This window comes from Apus apus, chromosome 1 (genome assembly GCF_020740795.1).
Source record: "Apus apus isolate bApuApu2 chromosome 1, bApuApu2.pri.cur, whole genome shotgun sequence".
Classification (NCBI taxonomy): domain Eukaryota; kingdom Metazoa; phylum Chordata; class Aves; order Apodiformes; family Apodidae; genus Apus; species Apus apus.
Window position 1 is genome coordinate 139,171,047 of NC_067282.1, and position 18,963 is coordinate 139,190,009.

The 18,963-nt window shown below is 39.7% G+C and overlaps 1 protein-coding gene across 4 annotated transcripts; it reads right to left on the reverse strand.

Moving 5' to 3' along the window:
• Positions 1-7,573: 7,573 nt before the first annotated feature.
• MGST1 (microsomal glutathione S-transferase 1) lies at positions 7,574-16,367 on the reverse strand. Of its 4 annotated transcripts, none has more exons than XM_051630101.1 (4): positions 15,480-15,590; positions 13,160-13,307; positions 11,021-11,115; positions 7,574-8,592 (listed from the first exon to the last, which is right to left on the reverse strand). In XM_051630101.1, the coding sequence occupies exons 2-4, from the start codon at positions 13,298-13,300 to the stop codon at positions 8,346-8,348; spliced, it is 483 nt and encodes a 160-aa protein (XP_051486061.1). In that variant the 5' UTR covers positions 13,301-13,307; positions 15,480-15,590; the 3' UTR covers positions 7,574-8,345. The 4 variants fall into 4 exon arrangements, with proteins under 4 accessions (XP_051486061.1, XP_051486052.1, XP_051486069.1 ...); XM_051630092.1 differs by lacking the exon at positions 15,480-15,590 and adding an exon at positions 15,163-15,299; XM_051630109.1 differs by lacking the exon at positions 15,480-15,590 and adding an exon at positions 14,773-14,847.
• Positions 16,368-18,963: the final 2,596 nt, after the last annotated feature.

Below are 18,963 nucleotides of genomic sequence, written 5' to 3' on the forward strand. Positions count from 1 at the left end.
GACTGTGCCTTTTGACAGCTCTCCAACCACATTTCCGTATTTCTAGAATGAAACTGAACCTTTGCACTTCATTATTATTATTATTATTATTATTATTATTATTATTATTATTATTTTTATTATTATTATTATTATTCTCTTTCAGCAAAAAGGTAATTGGGCATGAAAAGTTCAAATCCATTAAAGAAAAACTCAATTTAAAATATTTTCCATCCACCAAGCAAGGTCCTACTCATTATGCTGACACTGTACTCCACCTCTGTGCCAAGTGGATCCCTCATAGATGCCCCCCCACCACTTTCCCAGCATTTTGTGTGAAAAGTAAATCTGCTGTGCACACATTGCTTTATAGGGCATCCCAGTTTTGTATAAATACAAGCAACATTTTTTGTACAGTGCCTTTAAATTTCTAAGTTGAATTCTATAGCTATCAAGACATTTTTAAGTATTTGCACTGAGTCTCTCCTCTGGATATTGTGGCAGACAGAGACAGCTTCTGAGGTAATTTCTGCTGCTTTACTCCAAGTTTTTGAACAGCCTCAGTCCAGTTCAGATTACCGCTCTGCTAAATACAAATAATAAAATTTATGTATTTATCAAAAACAATACCAGACAATTAAAATATAAATTGCATAGTTCTCCAGCAACTTCAGTAGAAGAATTCAGATGTTGCAGTTACGTGGTGCCTTATTAATTTAAAAAAGCAAAGCAAAAAAACCACTTCAGCCACAGGTTAAATATTCTGTTTTAATAAAGGTCACTTCTTCCATAAAGTTTTCTTCAGTACAAGTTTACTGCACAGAGGCACTGTTTTGCCTTAATATCTATTATAAATTTCTTCTTTAAAGCTAGTGAAGTATTTCCCCTGTACAACTCAATCTGCCAAGAGGTACAGAGCACATTTACTTCACTCTTCACTGGCCCTGAAGTGTAAGAAAAAAGCCAAAGAGGGACATCTAGTGGTACCAGGTACAGAACTAAGAACGAGCAGATGGAGGAAAAGCCTACTACCATGCCTGTGGATCCGAGAGAACAGGAATTAAGTTGAAGGGAAGACCAAAATCAAACAAAGAAAAAAGTCTGCTTTATAATTTTCTAACACATAGACACTTACTTCGGCAATATGCTTAACAATAAACTCCATTTGGGCAAAGCAGAAAGGTAGAGCAAAACAAGAGCTAATATTCTTTTAAGTAACTCAGATGTGTTTGAAGAAAGAGGGATTCCTCAAGATGAACTGAATCTAAATGAAAAAGCCATAAGCAAACAACACTGCTGCAAAACTCCAGACACAAAGAAGGAAGCCGCACCTCGGCTTTCACTTGCAGAACACTCTTGAGGAAAACCAAGAGGACCCACAGAACTAATTTCATTTACATTGAGAGTACACAAGTATATTGAACTCCAGCCAAGGTCTGAGCACCAACAGAAACTAAATTCCACTTTAACAAAACTTCCAAAAACTCATCCAATGAACAAATAATAAGATTTAGTGCTTATCACTTATATTAGCAGTGAACACTTCATCCCTGTTAAGGGCTCATGAAATATATAAGTGGAATAAGTCATCTGCCAGCTAACAAGGCAGATCAGTAGCACGGGAACCTTCTCCCAGCTGAAGACAAGGAGAGATCAACTGCAAATCCCAGATTGCTAGAGAATTAACAGAAGAGCTCAGCAGCATAAACTACATGGTTCCAGATAACTTTGGTACCAAAGGGTACCTGTAACACACTGGGTCTTTCTTATGAAAACACTCCTTTAAGAGTACAGAAGGCACACCCACATGAAGAGTAGCTAACTTGCCAGCCCTGCCCTCTGAGAAGTGCAGCCTGTAAGAGGGACTACACCTGCTTACAGGTTTGATGTGAAAATCCCACCGTAAACAACTTTGTGTTGCATAGCTACCCAGTAATAAATGAATGAGGCAGTTACACACACTGTAACTGAGACAAAGCTCAGAAATTCTTCCAGGAAACATGGAACAACCTACAGAGCTAAACCCTTGCTACCCAGCTCCCAGACAAACTCACCCTTGCTCTGAAGGTCCTTTCTAATTTCCACGAATGTATTGCAGTGAAAAGGGATATTTTCCACAAATTTGAAAACAAGTGTCATATATGACTTTTCATGCAAAAAGGAAGGAAGGAAGGAAGGAAGGAAGGAAGGAAGGAAGGAAGGAAGGAAGGAAGGAAGGAAGGAAGGAAGGAAGGAAGGAAGGAAGGAAGGAAGGAAGGAAGGAAGGAAGGAAGGAAGGAAGGAAGGAAGGAAGGAAGGAAGGAAGGAAGGAAGGAAGGAAGGAAGGAAGGAAGGAAGGAAGGAAGGAAGGAAGGAAGGAAGGAAGGAAGGAAGGAAGGAAGGAAGGAAGGAAGGAAGGAAGGAAGGAAGGAAGGAAGGAAGGAAGGAAGGAAGGAAGGAAGGAAGGAAGGAAGGAAGGAAGGAAGGAAGGAAGGAAGGAAGGAAGGAAAGAAAGAAAGAAAGAAAGAAAGAAAGAAAGAAAGAAAGAAAGAAAGAAAGAAAGAAAGAAAGAAAGAAAGAAAGAAAGAAAGAAAGAAAGAATCCCCCTCTCCAGTGCTGTAGGTGTCATTTTTGAGGCACTTTCCTAGGCTATTTTCCATAGTCACACAATGCCAGCTCCTACCTCTCACAGACCACAGCAGTGGTCTGTGTTCCACAGATGTCTTAAGAAGCACCAGATAAACCAGAATTATCTACTGAGTTGACCCTACCCACAGGTCATCTCCATTCTGATCTGAAGTATTTATAATCCTCTTTGCAGATATTTAATGACTGGATGGAAAAGGAAAACCATTCTTAAACATTAACTTCTTTTAAATACAGATAGTAAAAAGGGTTTATAAAATAAAGTCACAGAAGCAAAAAGGTAAAACACTTTTTCTAAAAAAAAAGACAAAAAAAAAAAGACAAAAAAAAGACAAAAAAAAAAGACCAAAAAAAAGACAAAAAAAAAAAGACAAAAAAAGACTGGTTTCTTGGAAGTTCTGCTTCTTAAGCTCTCTCAAAAAAGTTCACCAAGCACATAGAAAACCTAGAAAAAAAAGATGCTGTCAGTGGTGATGCACACTGGGATCCACTGGCAAAGAAAAACTAGATATAAAGCATTCAGTTGTGGAGATTACATGGCCACTGCTAAAAGAATGCCCTCTAATGCATAAAAATAAATTATTTTCAAATGTGTTTCCATGGCAAAAGCAGCCACCTGGCATGCAGCTCAGTACTTGGAAATGCTGTGTCAAGGAATGTAGGCTAAGTTAATAGAAGTCAGTCACCATTCCCCTGCCCATATTACAACTCAGTAGACTTTGAAGAAAGTGTGCCGGAGATGTAATTTTCCACAATTTTATAAGCATCCACATCAAGATGCTTCACTCCAGGCTAGCAAGGGATGCTGTACATGACTAGAGTATTACTTACAGAATTTACGACATAGAATGACGGTTGCAACTTCACACACTGCAAGCACTGCAAGTCCCACGTGTGCATATTCACCATAACATATATTTCCATGAATGCTTAATTAGCACTATCACACAGAAAAACACTTCCGGCATTACACCTCACATTCTCACACCTATTTTTTAAACAGAAGCGTGGTATTTTTTTACATATGGAAAGAGGCTCTCAATTTCTGTTTTTCAAGAGTGTACAGGAGCAAAAAGCAGAGTGATCTGTAGTAGGAAAATGTATTTTCAAAATATTTCATATTCCTCCCTGCATTGCAATGATTTAATAACTGCCTTGATTAAAAACTAAACAACAACAAACAAAAACCCCACAAAAAACCCCAAACAAAAAAACAAATAAAACCAACAAAAAGAACCTCTGCTGTTTTTAAAGACTAATTTAGTATGCATATATTCCACAGAGAAACAATATCATAGAAAAATGTGAATCAGTGCCTGTCTGCCAAAGCCTTTGAACGAATATCAGACACCTTTCTGGAAGTCATGCTGTGATTAAACTAACCTCAGCAGAAGGGCACTCATTCCATCCGGTATTTTTCAGTAGAGGTCAGACTGAAGGAGCTTATGATCTATTTTAGCCTTCAAAATCTATGAGTGGGGAGTTACTAATCAAGATTTGGAAGTCTGAAAATCAGTATTTAATTAAAATAGAATCACTTAGGTTGGAAAAGACCTTCAAGATAATCAAGTCCAACCATTAACCCTACTCTACCAAGTCCAGCACTAACCTATAGACCCAAGCCCCACATCTAGATGACTTTAGACACATCCAGGGATTATGACTCAACCACCTCCCTGGACAGCATGTTCCAGTGTCTGACAAACCTTTCAGTGAAAAAGTTCTTCCTAATGTTTACTCTAAACCTCCCCTGGCACAACTTGAGGCCCTTTCCTCTTGTTCCATCACCAGTTACTTGTGAGAAGAGACCAGCACCTATCTCTTTACTACCTCCTTTATACTACTTCGCTTCACTTGAATTGAATCACAAAGATGTATTCTTCTAAGTGTCCAACAGCTGGAGGTATTTCATGATGAGACTGTTTTAATGTATGTCAACAGAGCCTTTCCCAGATCACTTGATGTGCCATCTCAGTTGGCAGGACAAGGCTTGGAAAAGATAAAAGTTATTCCTAAACTTCAGTCTTGAAAGAGAAAACATGTTAGTTTGAATAATAGCAGATAACATTCTAATTACTTTAAAAAGGGTATTTTTAAAGTTTTGCTTTTTATTTTTTGCTTTTAGAAAGACTATACTGGTACTTTCCACTGAAGATCTAGATTGAATTTGTTTTGGTAAATAACTAGGAAGAGACAGAGCTAAGGCATGGAGTAATGACCGTAACAGGCTTCAGGGGATTATAACTGTTCAAAATCCCAAAGATATTTGAATTAGGAGCCTAAGCTTTTATTTTTTTCTATTTTGGAGGTTTATGCAATTCTATCACTTTGAGAAATACTGACTCAGGTTCTTGAAATAAATATCTTCAAGGCAGTGAAGTTCAGATATACACTTATTTCTGAAAATCCCAAGGAAATGTTCAATGTATCATTGATCGTTTTAAACACCTGCTTTGTTGTGACAGGATGCAAAGCCATGCTCAAATGGCAAGTCCTAGATCAGAGCTCTTTGACAGTCACCAGTCCTCTCAACAACTCAATGCCTTCAGCACGTCTGTGTGCAGCCATGAAAACCAGGACCGAAGAATTTTGGCCAAAGCCACATAAGCATTTACCCACAGACTAAAAAACTAAACTGAGGAATGGCTCACATGTTCACACTTCTGAAAACAAAGTAGCCTATGAAATTCACTTTGAGATGAAATCAGCTAACTAGGTCGAGCTATGTCAGCTAGCATTTTAAAGTATCTCACGGTCAACTATTAGAGCCACTTCAAACATACACAAAGTACTTTGGAGAAGCAAGAACATAAAATGCAAGGAGTAACTAGCAGAGAGAAGAAAACTTGAAGTTTCTCCAGTCACCTAAGATTAGTGGTGGGAAAAATAGGCATAAGGAACAGAAATGAAACTTAGAATATGCTGGTTTGACCTCTTTTTATATGCCTCCCATGCCTTTTCTATACTTTCACCAGGCCAAAAGCAGCATACCTGCTGATAACAGCCAGTTGTTTCATGAGAGTTACAGATTGTTTCATTTAATGATTGTGTAATAGAATCAGATAATAACAGTATGAAATCCAGCGTGCATGTTTTAAAAGGTGAAAATTCAGTTTAGCTCAGTAATACATTCAATTAATACTTTTTTTCTCCTATTAGTAAGTAAGCTAAAAAGTAGACAAGCTGAAAGTAAGCTAACCTTTTATATTTTCCAGCTGTACAACAGATACAACATACTTCTCTAACACACAGCCTGGAGAAATGCAAGAGCCATTTGACAAGGACCACTCCAACACACTTTCACTGAGTTGGCAGTCAGATTCTGACTGAAGCTGGTAAGGCAGATTTCCCAGATTGAGTACACACCCCACCCAGATGCACAGATGGTATTTGTGGGAGCAAAGGAAAATAAAATGTAGGTTTAAAATAAATGCAAGAAAAACACAGAATAATATTGAATCATTCTAGGTATTTCTAAGGGTTTCTGTTTATCTTTTCTACTTCTCCGCACATAGTGAGTGTATGTTTAGGGCTTTGAAACCACTGAGCAAATGGAAGGGATTTAAAACTAGTTTTGTTTCAAATGTAAGATCACAAGAAATAAAGACAGGCTCCAGGTATTTCCCTTCAGAATGAGATTTCTGTACAGACATTTGATGCAAAAGGAGTTAAAATGCTCTTCCAGCAGATGTCTGACAATGACAGCTAGGCTTGTGAGAAGAGCCTTTTTGATGCTAAAGGAAAGGACTTGCTCTGCTGCTAAATTTCAAATAGGTCCCTCTGCATGGTGGCTACTTTTCCCAGTGTTTAAAATGGAAAGAAAAACAGCTGGAAAGAAGACCCAAGCTACAAAGAAGTGAGAGAAACACAGCTTTAGATGCTGGTGTCACGATATAAGCACACAAGTGTAGTCACAGACTGATCAATCAGATTTGGCAGTTTGACTCTAGCAGCGATCAGTTTGGGCCACAGCTCAAGCTTGCAGTCTCCGTCCATCACTACTCCTTCTCAAGGTAGAAGGAGCTGATGGCCAACCATTCATTGTGATAATGATACTGTCCAAGGTAGCCAGGTCTCAAGATCCCATGAAAAGCTAGTAGAGAAAAAAGGAATAGCAGGAAAACAACACAGGTAGAAATGGGGAGAAAGATGGAAGAAAAAGGAAAGCCCATGCTTCCCCTTGGGAGTCCCTTGCAACACAGCAGAGTTTATGTGTGCTTACTTGGCCATGTCAGGAACTGAAGCAGCTCTGTGTTCTACTTTTAATCCTCCTCTCTTAACCATCCTCGTGGAGGAACCAACTTCTCATTCTTTCGCTCCTTAGCTTTCCTTTCTGGTAAACCAATGTTAGCTTCTTGATTTCAAGAGTCACCCTTCTCTTCATTAGTAGACATGACTTAAGCACTATCCCTGAATTGCAATAAAAATCTCCCTTCTTTGGATTAAAGCAGTCTGTCTGCACCCTTCCTGGCTTCTCCTGCTACCCTTCCTCTTAGTTATAGCCTAATGTAACACTGCAAGGACATCCAGTGGCCCATCTCACAACTGTGAGTAGATAGGTAGGTCCTCCTGTGATGTGCCTTGCATTGGTACTACACCCACTTTTCACCAAGCAAACAGAAAAGCAAACCTTTTGGCATACAGAGGCAGCAGAGAGATCTCTCCAGACCCTCTCTGGGATACCCGTTAGCAGCACAGCTGCTGGGGTAGAAAAGTAAAACAATCATGTTGCACTCGCACTTTGCCATTTAAAACTTACCAATGACTAGCACACTGGATATATAAAGACTCTTCTGGGTCGCTTACTTTCTTGAAATCTTGCAGTATTATTTGAGCTACAAAAATGAACAAACAAAAAAAACCAACAGGAAGATTCTTTAAAGAAAATATTTCAAACTAACACATCAAGGAAAAGGAAAGAGCAAAATTATCTATCAGCAACATATTTATGACAGTATGACATACAAACTAATTATATAATCACATTTTAATTATTTGATACATACATTTAAAAGTGTCAGTCATTTTTTGCTGAATTTATTCAAAAAATTAAAAAACTACTTCTACAAAGGGTCAGTCACAAATCTGTGTTTGGAGTAACTTTCATCAGTGTCACTAAATAGGTTTTAGTCAAAATACTTTTCTTCTTTTGAATATATTCAGCTGAGAGAAATGGAGCTGCAATGCCTTGGGTTTTTTAAACCTATCTAAAGTGGATTATACAAATAACAATTTCATCAAAGATTTTTTACAACAAGCCTACCATTGTTGGTTAGATCTTATTATTAAGGTAAGCATTCTTCAAAGAACTGTATGATTGGAATCTCTTCTGATACATAGTGACATGCTATTTGCTGGCTGCAGTGAGAAGAGTTAAAATGAAAACAAAAATACAAACATGCTTTTTTTTCCTCTTGTCTTTATTGATTTAGACTTCAAAGCTATGGCCAAAAATAGTGCATCTGTAGAAAATTACCCCACATGCTATCAATACAGCATCATCACATGTTTAGAATCATAAGCACTTGGCAAATCACAAGGGGAAGATTCAATATATGTTGGCAATGCAGCACGTGAATAGGGAATACAGGGAGAAGGAATGCTTTTTTCCTCCAAAAAGAAATATTTCTGAACAGGTAGTAAAAGCCTCTCTTAAAAAACGAATTCCAGTCACCACAGAAGACTCATTCAAGATATCAGCTGGAAACTGAGTGGAATGGTACACAGAAGCTACGACTCTGCTACAGGTACAAAGACGTCTTCAGCACTTTGTATGCCATGGATATAGTCACTGCATACCCAACTGCCCAAGACAAACCTCTGCCGGGCTGGGGAAGAGGGATCAAGTATGCAAAAGTGTGAATGATCCTTGCCCCAGTGAAGATCCTGAAATGAAGCAAGGCTGTGGACAGCTCAGGGCTGCTAAGAGCATACAGCAGTCCAATGCCGAGAAATGGGACAATATTTTCAAGGTCGTTCAGGTGGCCCCTGGGGAAAGAAGCAAAGTTGTTCTTCAGTGTTACATTTTCTTGAATAAACCACTTCAAACCTCATTATTTTTCAGAATCTTTGGAGTATGCTACTGGTAAGGCCTTAAAGGTTGGCTTCCTTTGCAGTGGGGAATTCATTCAGCTACTGAAACAACTTTGGCATCTTCACCTGACATCATTCTGATCTCTCTTTCTACACCCCACATTTTTAAGCTTCTGATCTTCTGTTTGAAAACTCTTAGTTTTTCTCCAGGACTTTGGCAATATCAGGAACTCACCTGAGGTGTATAAGTGCACCTGAGCGTGCAAGAATGCAAGGAAAGGTGGGCAAGATGACAGCTGGAATTTTTCTTATAGCCTCTCTCAACAGAGTAGCTATTAACTGCATGAGTGTGACTTCAACTACTAGACTTCATGGCCCAGCCTGTCTATTCCAATCGTACAAATTCAGTTCGTAGTCACCATAAAGAAAATCTGAAACATCCTATAAATGAAATAATCTTTAAAATCTTCATGAAGTTCAATCATATTGAATAATTATATTTTTGAGCATCTAACACGTGTGACAGTTACACTTTTCATTAATTTTCTTCACTACTAAGCATAAAGTAGTTGAAAAATGTTTGAAATTTTGAAAAATGTGTTGAGACTGAACTCTAGATCTTGGAAGTATTCTTTTAGGCCTCTTCCTAAACCTTCTTTGATCCCTTTTCCTCTTTAGAGTAATTATGCTTACAGTCAGATTTACTGATTAAAACAACCTCTAAGTCTTACTAATTTTATCAAATTTCACAGCCAACTGGAATCAGAACATGGTGCTGTTTTGGAGTTGCTTTCTGAACTCATTTATCCTTACAAGGAAACATCTTTCAGGTTGGTGTTCTTTGTTGTGTTTTTTTTTTCCACTCAAAGAAGTACACTGAAGAAAATAATGCCTTTTCTATACTTACAAACAGAATAAATTCCAGTCCTTTATACACAGGAGAAGCCATGCTAAATCTGTGTGGCATTATCTGTTGCCATGAAGCTTACAAAAGAAAATACAGTAAATTCCACTAAGAAATGCTGTTGGGAGGAAAAAAAGAGATGCCACAACACCAGTGGAGTAACTACAACCAAGCTGAATTACTAGGACTGGGGATGTCTGAACTCTGCAAATTATCAACACAGAATTTGTTAATACAGTGTTTTAAAAATCTAATCTGTGTAAATGACTCTGTGAGGTGGTTGTCACTTCTCTAACAACAATTTAAGTTAAAAAGGCATCTCATTGTAAAAGTCGTATTGACTTAGCTGTCCTCTTAGAATTACAGATAGGTACTTCTCACCAAAAAGTACCCATTTTTATAAAACAACCAGAAAACTGAACAACTAACAATTCCCTAAACCACTCAGGGGAAGAAAAGGAAAGTTCAGAACATCTTTACAGCCCACTGAGATCAGACTCTTCTTTCTGAGATCGTAATCCAATAGACATACAGAAATGTTAGCCTTTATGGAACAAGAGTCACCTACATTTGCAAAGATGTGCTGTTCTGAAATCAGAGCTGACACTTACTTTCAAGATCTTCCCTAATGATGGTTGAAATAGGAACAGTTAATTCATATTCAAGTTTTTGGTATAAAAATATAAATAGAAAATAAACTGTTAGCTTCATTAAGGAATAATGGTATGGAAAGCATTCCATTAAAGCTTTTCTTGTTAGCACAGGCGCTATGTATCAAATAGCACCTCCAAAGTTATTATTCTAGATACAGAAAAATTTGCCATCAGCTAAAATTAAACATGCTGCAACATGCAGCCCACTGAAATACAGCTTACAATCCACCACAAACCTTGCAAAACAAAATACATACACTGTAGGTTGCACACTGCCATGCTATTAATAGCATTCTTCCAGAAGGCTGGACTACTCTCCTGTACAATTGACACATCAGTGAGTAACCTCAACTGAATACAGCAAAAAGAGCACAGGTTTTGACTCCCATCCTGTACGATTTGCCAGATTAATGCTCTCATTACAACCCCGGAGTTCTGAAACTTAAATAGCTGTACTCCTCCCTGTTATTTCCTTTATACTTTACGAAAAAAGCAACTATTTCAACTGGTGTTCAAATAACATAGAAAGCTGATTTACACTTAATGAACATTGCTTCTAACTTAATAAACTTACAATATTATTACATTTTACAACCTTCTTCACCACTTCCCCCATGCATACAGGATACCATTCATGAGCTAGCTATTATAAGCGGACAATGACTTATTATTTTTAGTATGCATGCTCACTTTGACTTACGTATTTTATTACTACATAAAGCAACACAAAACACACACAGGCTTGCCAAAGAGAATGAGCTGAAATTAATTCCTTGATTTAATATTAATCTGCTATTTAGAAATAATTTTTTAAGACACACATTACCTGCGTACACGTTCGACATCTTGATCAGTCCGCAGATATTTTTTAGCAGTCTCACCTTTTCCAAATGATGCTACATCTTCTGGGTTGACAAATGCCTATTTCCAACATAAACACACAAGAGGCATCAGAAGCCAGAATGTTTTTTGTAGTCAAGGCAGCTTGCTACAAAGGTCACTCTTTTACTAATGCCTCTACAAGCTCTCATAACTTACCTGAAGTTAAACACACAGGAAATAATAAATTGCTCACTGCATTACTGTTTTTTTGAGCCTAGTCTGTATGTAGCTTATGTGCTGACAAATGAATGTAATGTAATTTATGTATGTAGATAAAGCCTTGTTGTAAAATGGAAAAGCAAAGCAGATGACTAATGCTCAGCCTGAAGTAAGACCAGCAGGCTGAAGGAGCACAGGGACCTAAAAGGCAGAACTATTGTCTGTACTGCCTAAATGTCTTCTCAAATTATTTGAAAGCCCTTTTGGATCTCTTTCTTCTTCAGGAATCTACACAGTAACAGCATCCAAGAGACTTACACTTATCTTCATTTATGACCAAATAAGTTCCTTCCCTTCCTCTTAAGTACAAATTTTTCCACTTATATGACCCATTATTACCTCCAAATACTGTAAGACACTAATTGAAAATAACACTTAATTCAGTTAGTGCAGGCTCCAGTAGATCTCTCCTTGCTGAAACCTGTAGTAGCATGTGCACTCTGTGGACAGTTCAGGCTATGCAGCATAAGTCAAGAAAACCTTCTGATTTTAGGAGAGCTACATGCTTGCTTTCTGAGGCAGCCTTGATCCCTCTTCATGAAATATCCTTGGCCCCAAAATTCTGGAGACACGTTAACAGTAACAATATCAGCAACATTTTACCCTCTCCTCCTCCACTGACTGCTTTTCTCCATTTTCTCTTAAAGTTTTAAAGATCTTTTAATATTAAATAGGAAATAAAAATGGTTTTACTAATTAGTCTGTGTTATTACTGTCTGTCGTAAGAAAACCAAGTACTCCAAATTAATGAAGGCCCTATTGCCACCTGCGTAACATGGATCTCCACATGGTATGTGCATTAACACAGGACCATTACAACTGATGTGCTTCTGCAAGAGCGATAGGAAGTGAGGTTATGAGACAAACATCTGGGTCCTGTCTTGAACATACAAGACAGGCTGCGTGCTTTTCCGATCTTCAACTGTGACAAAGACCTAGAGAGCTATCAGAAACCAGCAGTAGCTCAAAAGCTCTGCTGGATCTCATGAGCAACAGAACAGTTCTGCAGGAACAAAGAGCAGCATTTCAACAAAAGGACTGCAGCAAAATTCTTGAATCACACACTATCTTGCAGAAGCAGATCACACTAGAATAGCCATATGGAGCAAACTTGGGGCCTCTTTCAGCACAGGAGCCAATTGTTTCCAACAGTGGCCATGAGCAGATGCCTAGAGAATAACAAGAAGATGGCAAAACACAACACAAAGCTTCGTATGAACACTCTCTCGCAAGCTAGATGCAGCTTCTGCATTGTTTAGTAAACTTCAGTGGATCTTTCATATACTTATCTAGCCTATGCATCAGTCCATGTACATTTTCAGCCTGTCTCATGTTCTAGAAAAAAAATCAATTTTTTAAAGACAACAATCTACCTTTAATGACAAGGCTAAAACAATTAGGGAAAGAAACGAGTGTTAGAATCACTGGACAAAAGGGTTATAGATGCATAAAAATCCACTTCATTACTCCTCTTCTGTCCCTACTAGTTAGTTATTAGTGCAAAATGGTTCTGTATCACACTTTATTTGCTTTATAAATCAGGTACCCTCGACACCAGCTTTCTGCAGAAGACAATGGAAATTACAGTTATGGAAAACTCTTATTTAAAAACTACACAAATGGTTTAGAAGGGTAGAGAAGTCAAATGCAATGGTAAGATACAGTCTCATAATTAGGTTAAAGACATCATCCATTTGAGATAAACAAAGCACCAGCATGCTAAATGCAGAATATCATTAGAGGAGGGAAGAGGAAGAAAAAGTACAGCGCTGGTATTTGAAAGCTGAAAAGAAAGACCTATGGTATCTCTCTATTTCCATACAAGTTTAATCTATTCTACCAGACAGTACTCCCATTTTCTTACCTTCCTTGTGATTCTGAAGTACGCTGTTACAAGACTCATTAACATCATTTTTAGAAGAACAATAGTTGCATATGTAGCATAAGCCCGAAAGACGTCATTGTCAATTAACTGGGTCAGTTTAGCCATTTCTCCACTCTTCATTGACAACCTTTAGAAAACACTGAAGTTAGGCTAACATCATAGCAATCCAACGTTTTGACAATCAGATTGGCAGAACAGCACTTTTTTAGCATCACTGCAATGACAGTAAAATTTTGTCACTGTGAAAAGTTTGTTTGCAAGCAAATTTATTTTCCTAAGTTTATTTTCATAATTATATGATACTTTAAGATGAGAAATTTTATTATAATTTAATATTTTGCTTCCATTGTATCTGCTTATCAAACTGTCAAAATATAAACCCACTAAAATATTTAATGTAATTGCAGAAACAAAATTTAGTCACAGAATTTAGTACACTTTAGAAATAACACAAGAAGTTAGACCAATTCATTTGAACTAGTGAATTTCCCTAAGCAGTTACCAGGATAGAAAGAGTGTGATGACATCCTGCAGTGTCTAAAGAGGAAAACTAGTATTGCTAACCTTTTCGTTTTTTTTTTCTTTTTTCTTTTTTTTTTTTTTTGTAAAATCAAACAATTATAACTGCACTTCAGCTTTCAAACTAACCCATGTCTTCCCACCCAGCAATAACTTGCAATCAAACTGACTTAAACACTCATTTTTATCCTTTGAGACCTTGCTCTTAAAAAATTGCTTTTAGTCTGATTCATGGGCAAAGATTGAGCTGTAATGACAAAAAGCAGGGAACTATTTATGCTTCTATCATGGGAAGTTTAAGCTAATGAACTCTCTTTCCAGTGAGACCATATCAAACCCACAATCCTATGGAGGTGGTACCTTTTATCAACATCATTAAAGTTAAGAATGTGATGAGGAGTGGATGTACATAAAAGGAAAAGCATGTCCCCTTGCACATTCAATTTGTGCTCTGCATGGAGCAAGGCTTTTGCCTCACCAAGTGCTTCAATCATGCACTTAACGTTTAGGAATACATAAAACTTGTATGTCCTAGCTTCAGTCAAGACCAAAATAAATGTACTTTTTGTTATTAACTTCATTATTTCCTAGGATACCACTTTAATGATAGGATTAAAAGAAATAGTATTTATTGATAACAGCTCTAATAATCTCTCATCTTGCTTTTAGCATGGAGTCACTGCCAGCTATAAGAAGAGGGAAACTGGGCAAATCAAGAGCAGTAGACTAGTGCTCTGAAAGCACATCCTTGGTGGGGAGGGTGGACAGCATGGAGGTATGCAGCTGTTTACTCAGTGGAACAAATCTAGGCTTGCCTGACCTGTCTGGCTGTGGTGATGGGATTTTGCTCCCTCTTTTATGCTTTCCAAAACAGGGGCTGGGTCAGCAGGCCCAGGCACTGGGTCTCAGGGTACTCAGAAACTCTGAGTAACTTTCCTCCCTTTCACTTCACAGTACAGCAGTTCTCAATATAATCAGTGATTTGGCGAAGATAATTCTCAGCAGTTTCTACAGAACCCGCACAGTTTCACGCAACAAAAAGAAAGTAAAACTGTGGCTTCAGAGTGTTTTACCTCCCTGAATTTTAAAGCCATGCTGCAAACACATTCAGGAACTATGCAAAGTCACGAGAAACCGTCCACCAACATTTGTGCTCCTCTCTCTGGAGCTACACCACATTTGTCCGTTTTCCCTCCTCTAGGGTTGGCCTCCACAAACTCTCAAGAAGCCCCGGCCTTGCCCTCGCCGCAAAGAGGAAGGATACGAAAGAATTCATAGTTTTAACAGTAGCTGAAATGCAAAACAATAAAGACCCCACATCCCAAGACAGCACAGGGCTTCCAGGGGTACGCTCAGTGACCCTCAACCAGACTGATCTGCAGAGGCAATAAAATACCCCTCCGTGGTGCGAAGGCAAAACCGGGCCTGGTGAAGTGCCCAAGCTCGGATCCCCCTGTGCTTACCAGCCCAGCCCGGCGTGCCCGCACGGCGGCTGCACCTCATGTTGCCCGGGGAGGGGAGGGGACGGGCCCCGCACCACAGCGAAGCCCCAGCCCTGGCCTCGGCCACCGCGGGAACCGGGTCTCCCCGCAGCGCAGCGGCCGCCGCCTGCGCGGAGCTCCCACTGCCCCCCCCGAGAAGAAACCCCGGCCGCGTTTCGCGGAGCGGCCCCGGCCCCCCGTCCCCTCCCCGCACCCGGAAGGCGGCAGGGGAGCGGGAGGAAGGGCAGGGGGACCTTCCGCTCGGCAGCGGGAGCCGCCATCGCGCAGCGCACACGCACCTCGCCCGCGTCCCCTCGGAGAGCCCCTACCCCGCGACGAACCCCGCTGCTCTCGGGCGGCCACTGCGGCTCTGCCCGCCCCGGGACGCGGCGCGGCCCCGCCTCGCCTCGCCCCCTGCAGCGCGGAGGCGGGTCCCGGGTGCGCTCGTCCCGAGGCCTGGCGGCCGCCGCCCCCGGGGAGCTGCGGGTTCCCGCTGGCCGTGCAGGGCCGGCCGCAGTTCCCTCGGCGTTGAAAGGCAGGGGTCAGGCTCAGAACGCAGGCACCGGTACCTAGGAGGAAAAGAAGAAAAATCAGCACATGCGAACAAGGGGGGAAAAAAAGAAAAAAAAAAGAAAAAAAAAAAAAAAAAAGCCGTCTGGCTCAGATCTTACCTGAAAAACTGTGTGAAGCACCTAAAGTCTCTGTCCTTTGGGCCTCTAGATTGTTTTGATGGATCTGGGCTTTTACCAAAGGGAACAAAATGCGAAAACGCTTGCACTGCCAGGCTGTCCGTGCTGGTCCAGTCGATACATGTTGTGTTGCTCTGCAAAGCATAATACAAAATAAAGAATCTTAAGGGCTGGCTACAGAATTCTGCTGATGCACTAGGATGTGATGAAAGGAGGAAACCCGGTGTTTGAGCTTCCCACTGCTTCTACGGAGAAAAATCAGGCTTTTCCCGCAGCACTTCTTGTAACCAGAGCTATGCTTGTTGGCTGAGGCGCTCATGAGAAGCAATGACTGCAGTGTATAGAGATAAATGTACTTAGGTGCACAGTTAAGGTTTCAGAAATAACCCTAAATATATGGACAAAGTGAGAAAGTTAATTTTTTTAAGCTGCATCATTATTGAAAAACTAGATACAAGGACATACGTTCAGCATTCATTGGTATTACTTCTGTGCTTCATGTAATGTTAAATGCCTGTGCGAGCAGACCTTTGTGACTCTTGAGAGCAAAACTTATTTGAGCAAGGACTCAAGAACTGTTTTTAAACTATGGTAGAAGTTGAGTTCAACAACCTTTGTTGTTGTGCTAAGGGCACAGCAAATACCATTTCTACGGAACTCAACAAAATAACTCACATAAGTGTGGATCCATCCGGAGGGAGGGAGGGAGGGAGGAAGGAAGGAAGGAAGGAAGGAAGGAAGGAAGGAAGGAAGGAAGGAAGGAAGGAAGGAAGGAAGGAAGGAAGGAAGGAAGGAAGGAAGGAAGGAAGGAAGGAAGGAAGGAAGGAAGGAAGGAAGGAAAGGAAGGAAGGAAGGAAAGGAAGGAAGGAAGGAAGGAAGGAAGGAAGGAAGGAAGGAAGGAAGGAAGGAAGGAAGGAAGGAAGGAAGGAAGGAAGGAAGGAAGGAAGGAAGGAAGGAAGGAAGGAAGGAAGGAAGGAAGGAAGGAAGGAAGGAAGGAAGGAAGGAAGGAAGGAAGGATTTCTGCAGCAGTTAATTCAAGCTAGGAATTATATCTTCATACATTTTTGCACACCATCTGACACGTATCACAATCACATACCGTAATTGGTGCTATTGCAATAAAACTATAATTATTTTCTGTTTCAGTTTTTTTTGACAATCTGATTCTTATCCAAAGCAAGTTTATCAAAGAAGCTAAACCTACTAAATTAACAGAGTTAAACTAAATGCACATTATTATATCTGAGAAGAAAAGCTGGTAGTTGGTTTGTATGCAGCTCTTACAACTAGACCTGGAAATACCAGAAAGCCAGGAGAAACGCCATTTCCACTAGTTGCAGGTAGGCTATAAAGCAGAAATGCAGGAAAAAATTCTACAAAAATCACCATTTCCTTTGGATTCCACATTCCTGTTTTACAGATTCTGAAAGTTTAGATTGATTCATGTGACCTTAACAAATGCTTTTCAAAAGCTTATCTGTTCCCAGTCTTTGAATTTTGAGGCCTACACCTTATAATTTTTTCCTACCATCATTGAATTCCCCTAATTCTAAGGAAGGTACAGAAGGAAGATATGAGGAAGAGGAGAGAACAGGAAGGGAGGGAAAAGAGAAGGCAAGGAGGAAAGAAAAAGAAAAACGGGGCAGGGAGGGGAGTGGAACATGAAGAGGAGCCTATATTTTTTTTGCAGACTGTTAACCACTTAAGAGTGGGGATAAGAGGATTCTAAGCAGGGTACAAAACCCAGGCCATAGTCCATAAAGCGGAAGTGAATTTGTGCTCAAGGTCTATTTTCTTCTTGAAGTTCAGTAGCAGCATAAAGTGACTGTACAGCATTTGAAAACTGCTGTGATCTAAGTGAGGTTAGATACATAACTGTGGTGGTAGTTGCTCCTGAGGGGCCCATTCTCACAGTCCTTACTCATGTGAATTGTCCCTTTGATGCTAATAGGATTACCTTGTAAATCAGGGATGCCATATCAGCCCGATGCCCAGGGTTATACTGATCATGAAGGGCTTGATCTTGCAAACCTCATTCCTGTGAGCAAGCCTTTTTCATGACAATTTTCCCATTGATTTGAAGAACTATCCATATAGCCAGAGAAAGTAGAATCAGGACACAAATTTAGGATCAGCATAAAAGTAGGAATACAAGAGTTTTTCATTTAACCTCCAGAAAGGAATAGATACTGCCCGAGAAGGCCAGATAAGTGCAGTCATTCTCTTTTGACTGCAGGGAAGGCAAGGAAGGGGCATGATTTGATCAGTCTTGTTCCATCTTGTCTCCTTCTTTGGCTCCATTTATTCAGTATAACTAGAGTGGTAAAGAAGATACCTACAGTACATTTTCACCACACCTTAAGCTTCTGTTCACCACCCCCTTACTAACATAAATTAGTTGTGTCCTCAAACAGCTTTTCTGTATAATTGACAAATTCTGTCTCCTGCATTAAATCAATGATTTACAAAGGAAAAAAAACCAACAACAAACATAAACAAACAAAAACAAACAAAAACAAAGCATCCCCATGAGCACTATGATTCAGACCGTCTTTTAACTTACAGTCTGAAATGAATGTTTAAACATGAAAAGGAAAGTGTTACAAAACTGTTTAATATAGTGGACCAGAGTCAGTTTTTGTGCTACTCAATTAAAACCTACACCCTCTGGTTAGAGAGCACTTTTGCTATATCAGATGTTGACATCTATGTAATTTCACTGTGATTCACATGCTTCTGCCTCAGAAGATCTCAAACTGCTGTCTGGTGTCTCTGGGGAATTGCTTCAAAAGCAGCAAGAAAGGAACTTTCTTTAGTAAGGAGTGCTTCCTGCTGGTTAGAGCTCAATCAAGGCTTCCCTGGCATAAGCTGCCTTTTGGTTGAGCTTCTAACTCCAAAACTGCCGTGTCCGTCCATCCATCTCTTTTATTGATGCCACTTTTTTGAGGAAAGCTGTTCTCAGTAGTGAAATGTGAAAGTTGTTTTTTTAAAAAAATAAATTCCAGTTGCTCACTTATGGGAGGGAAACAATACTTTATAATCTAAGTCACCAGTCACTCTGGGTCGAGACTAACAAATAGTGAGAGAAGGTGAG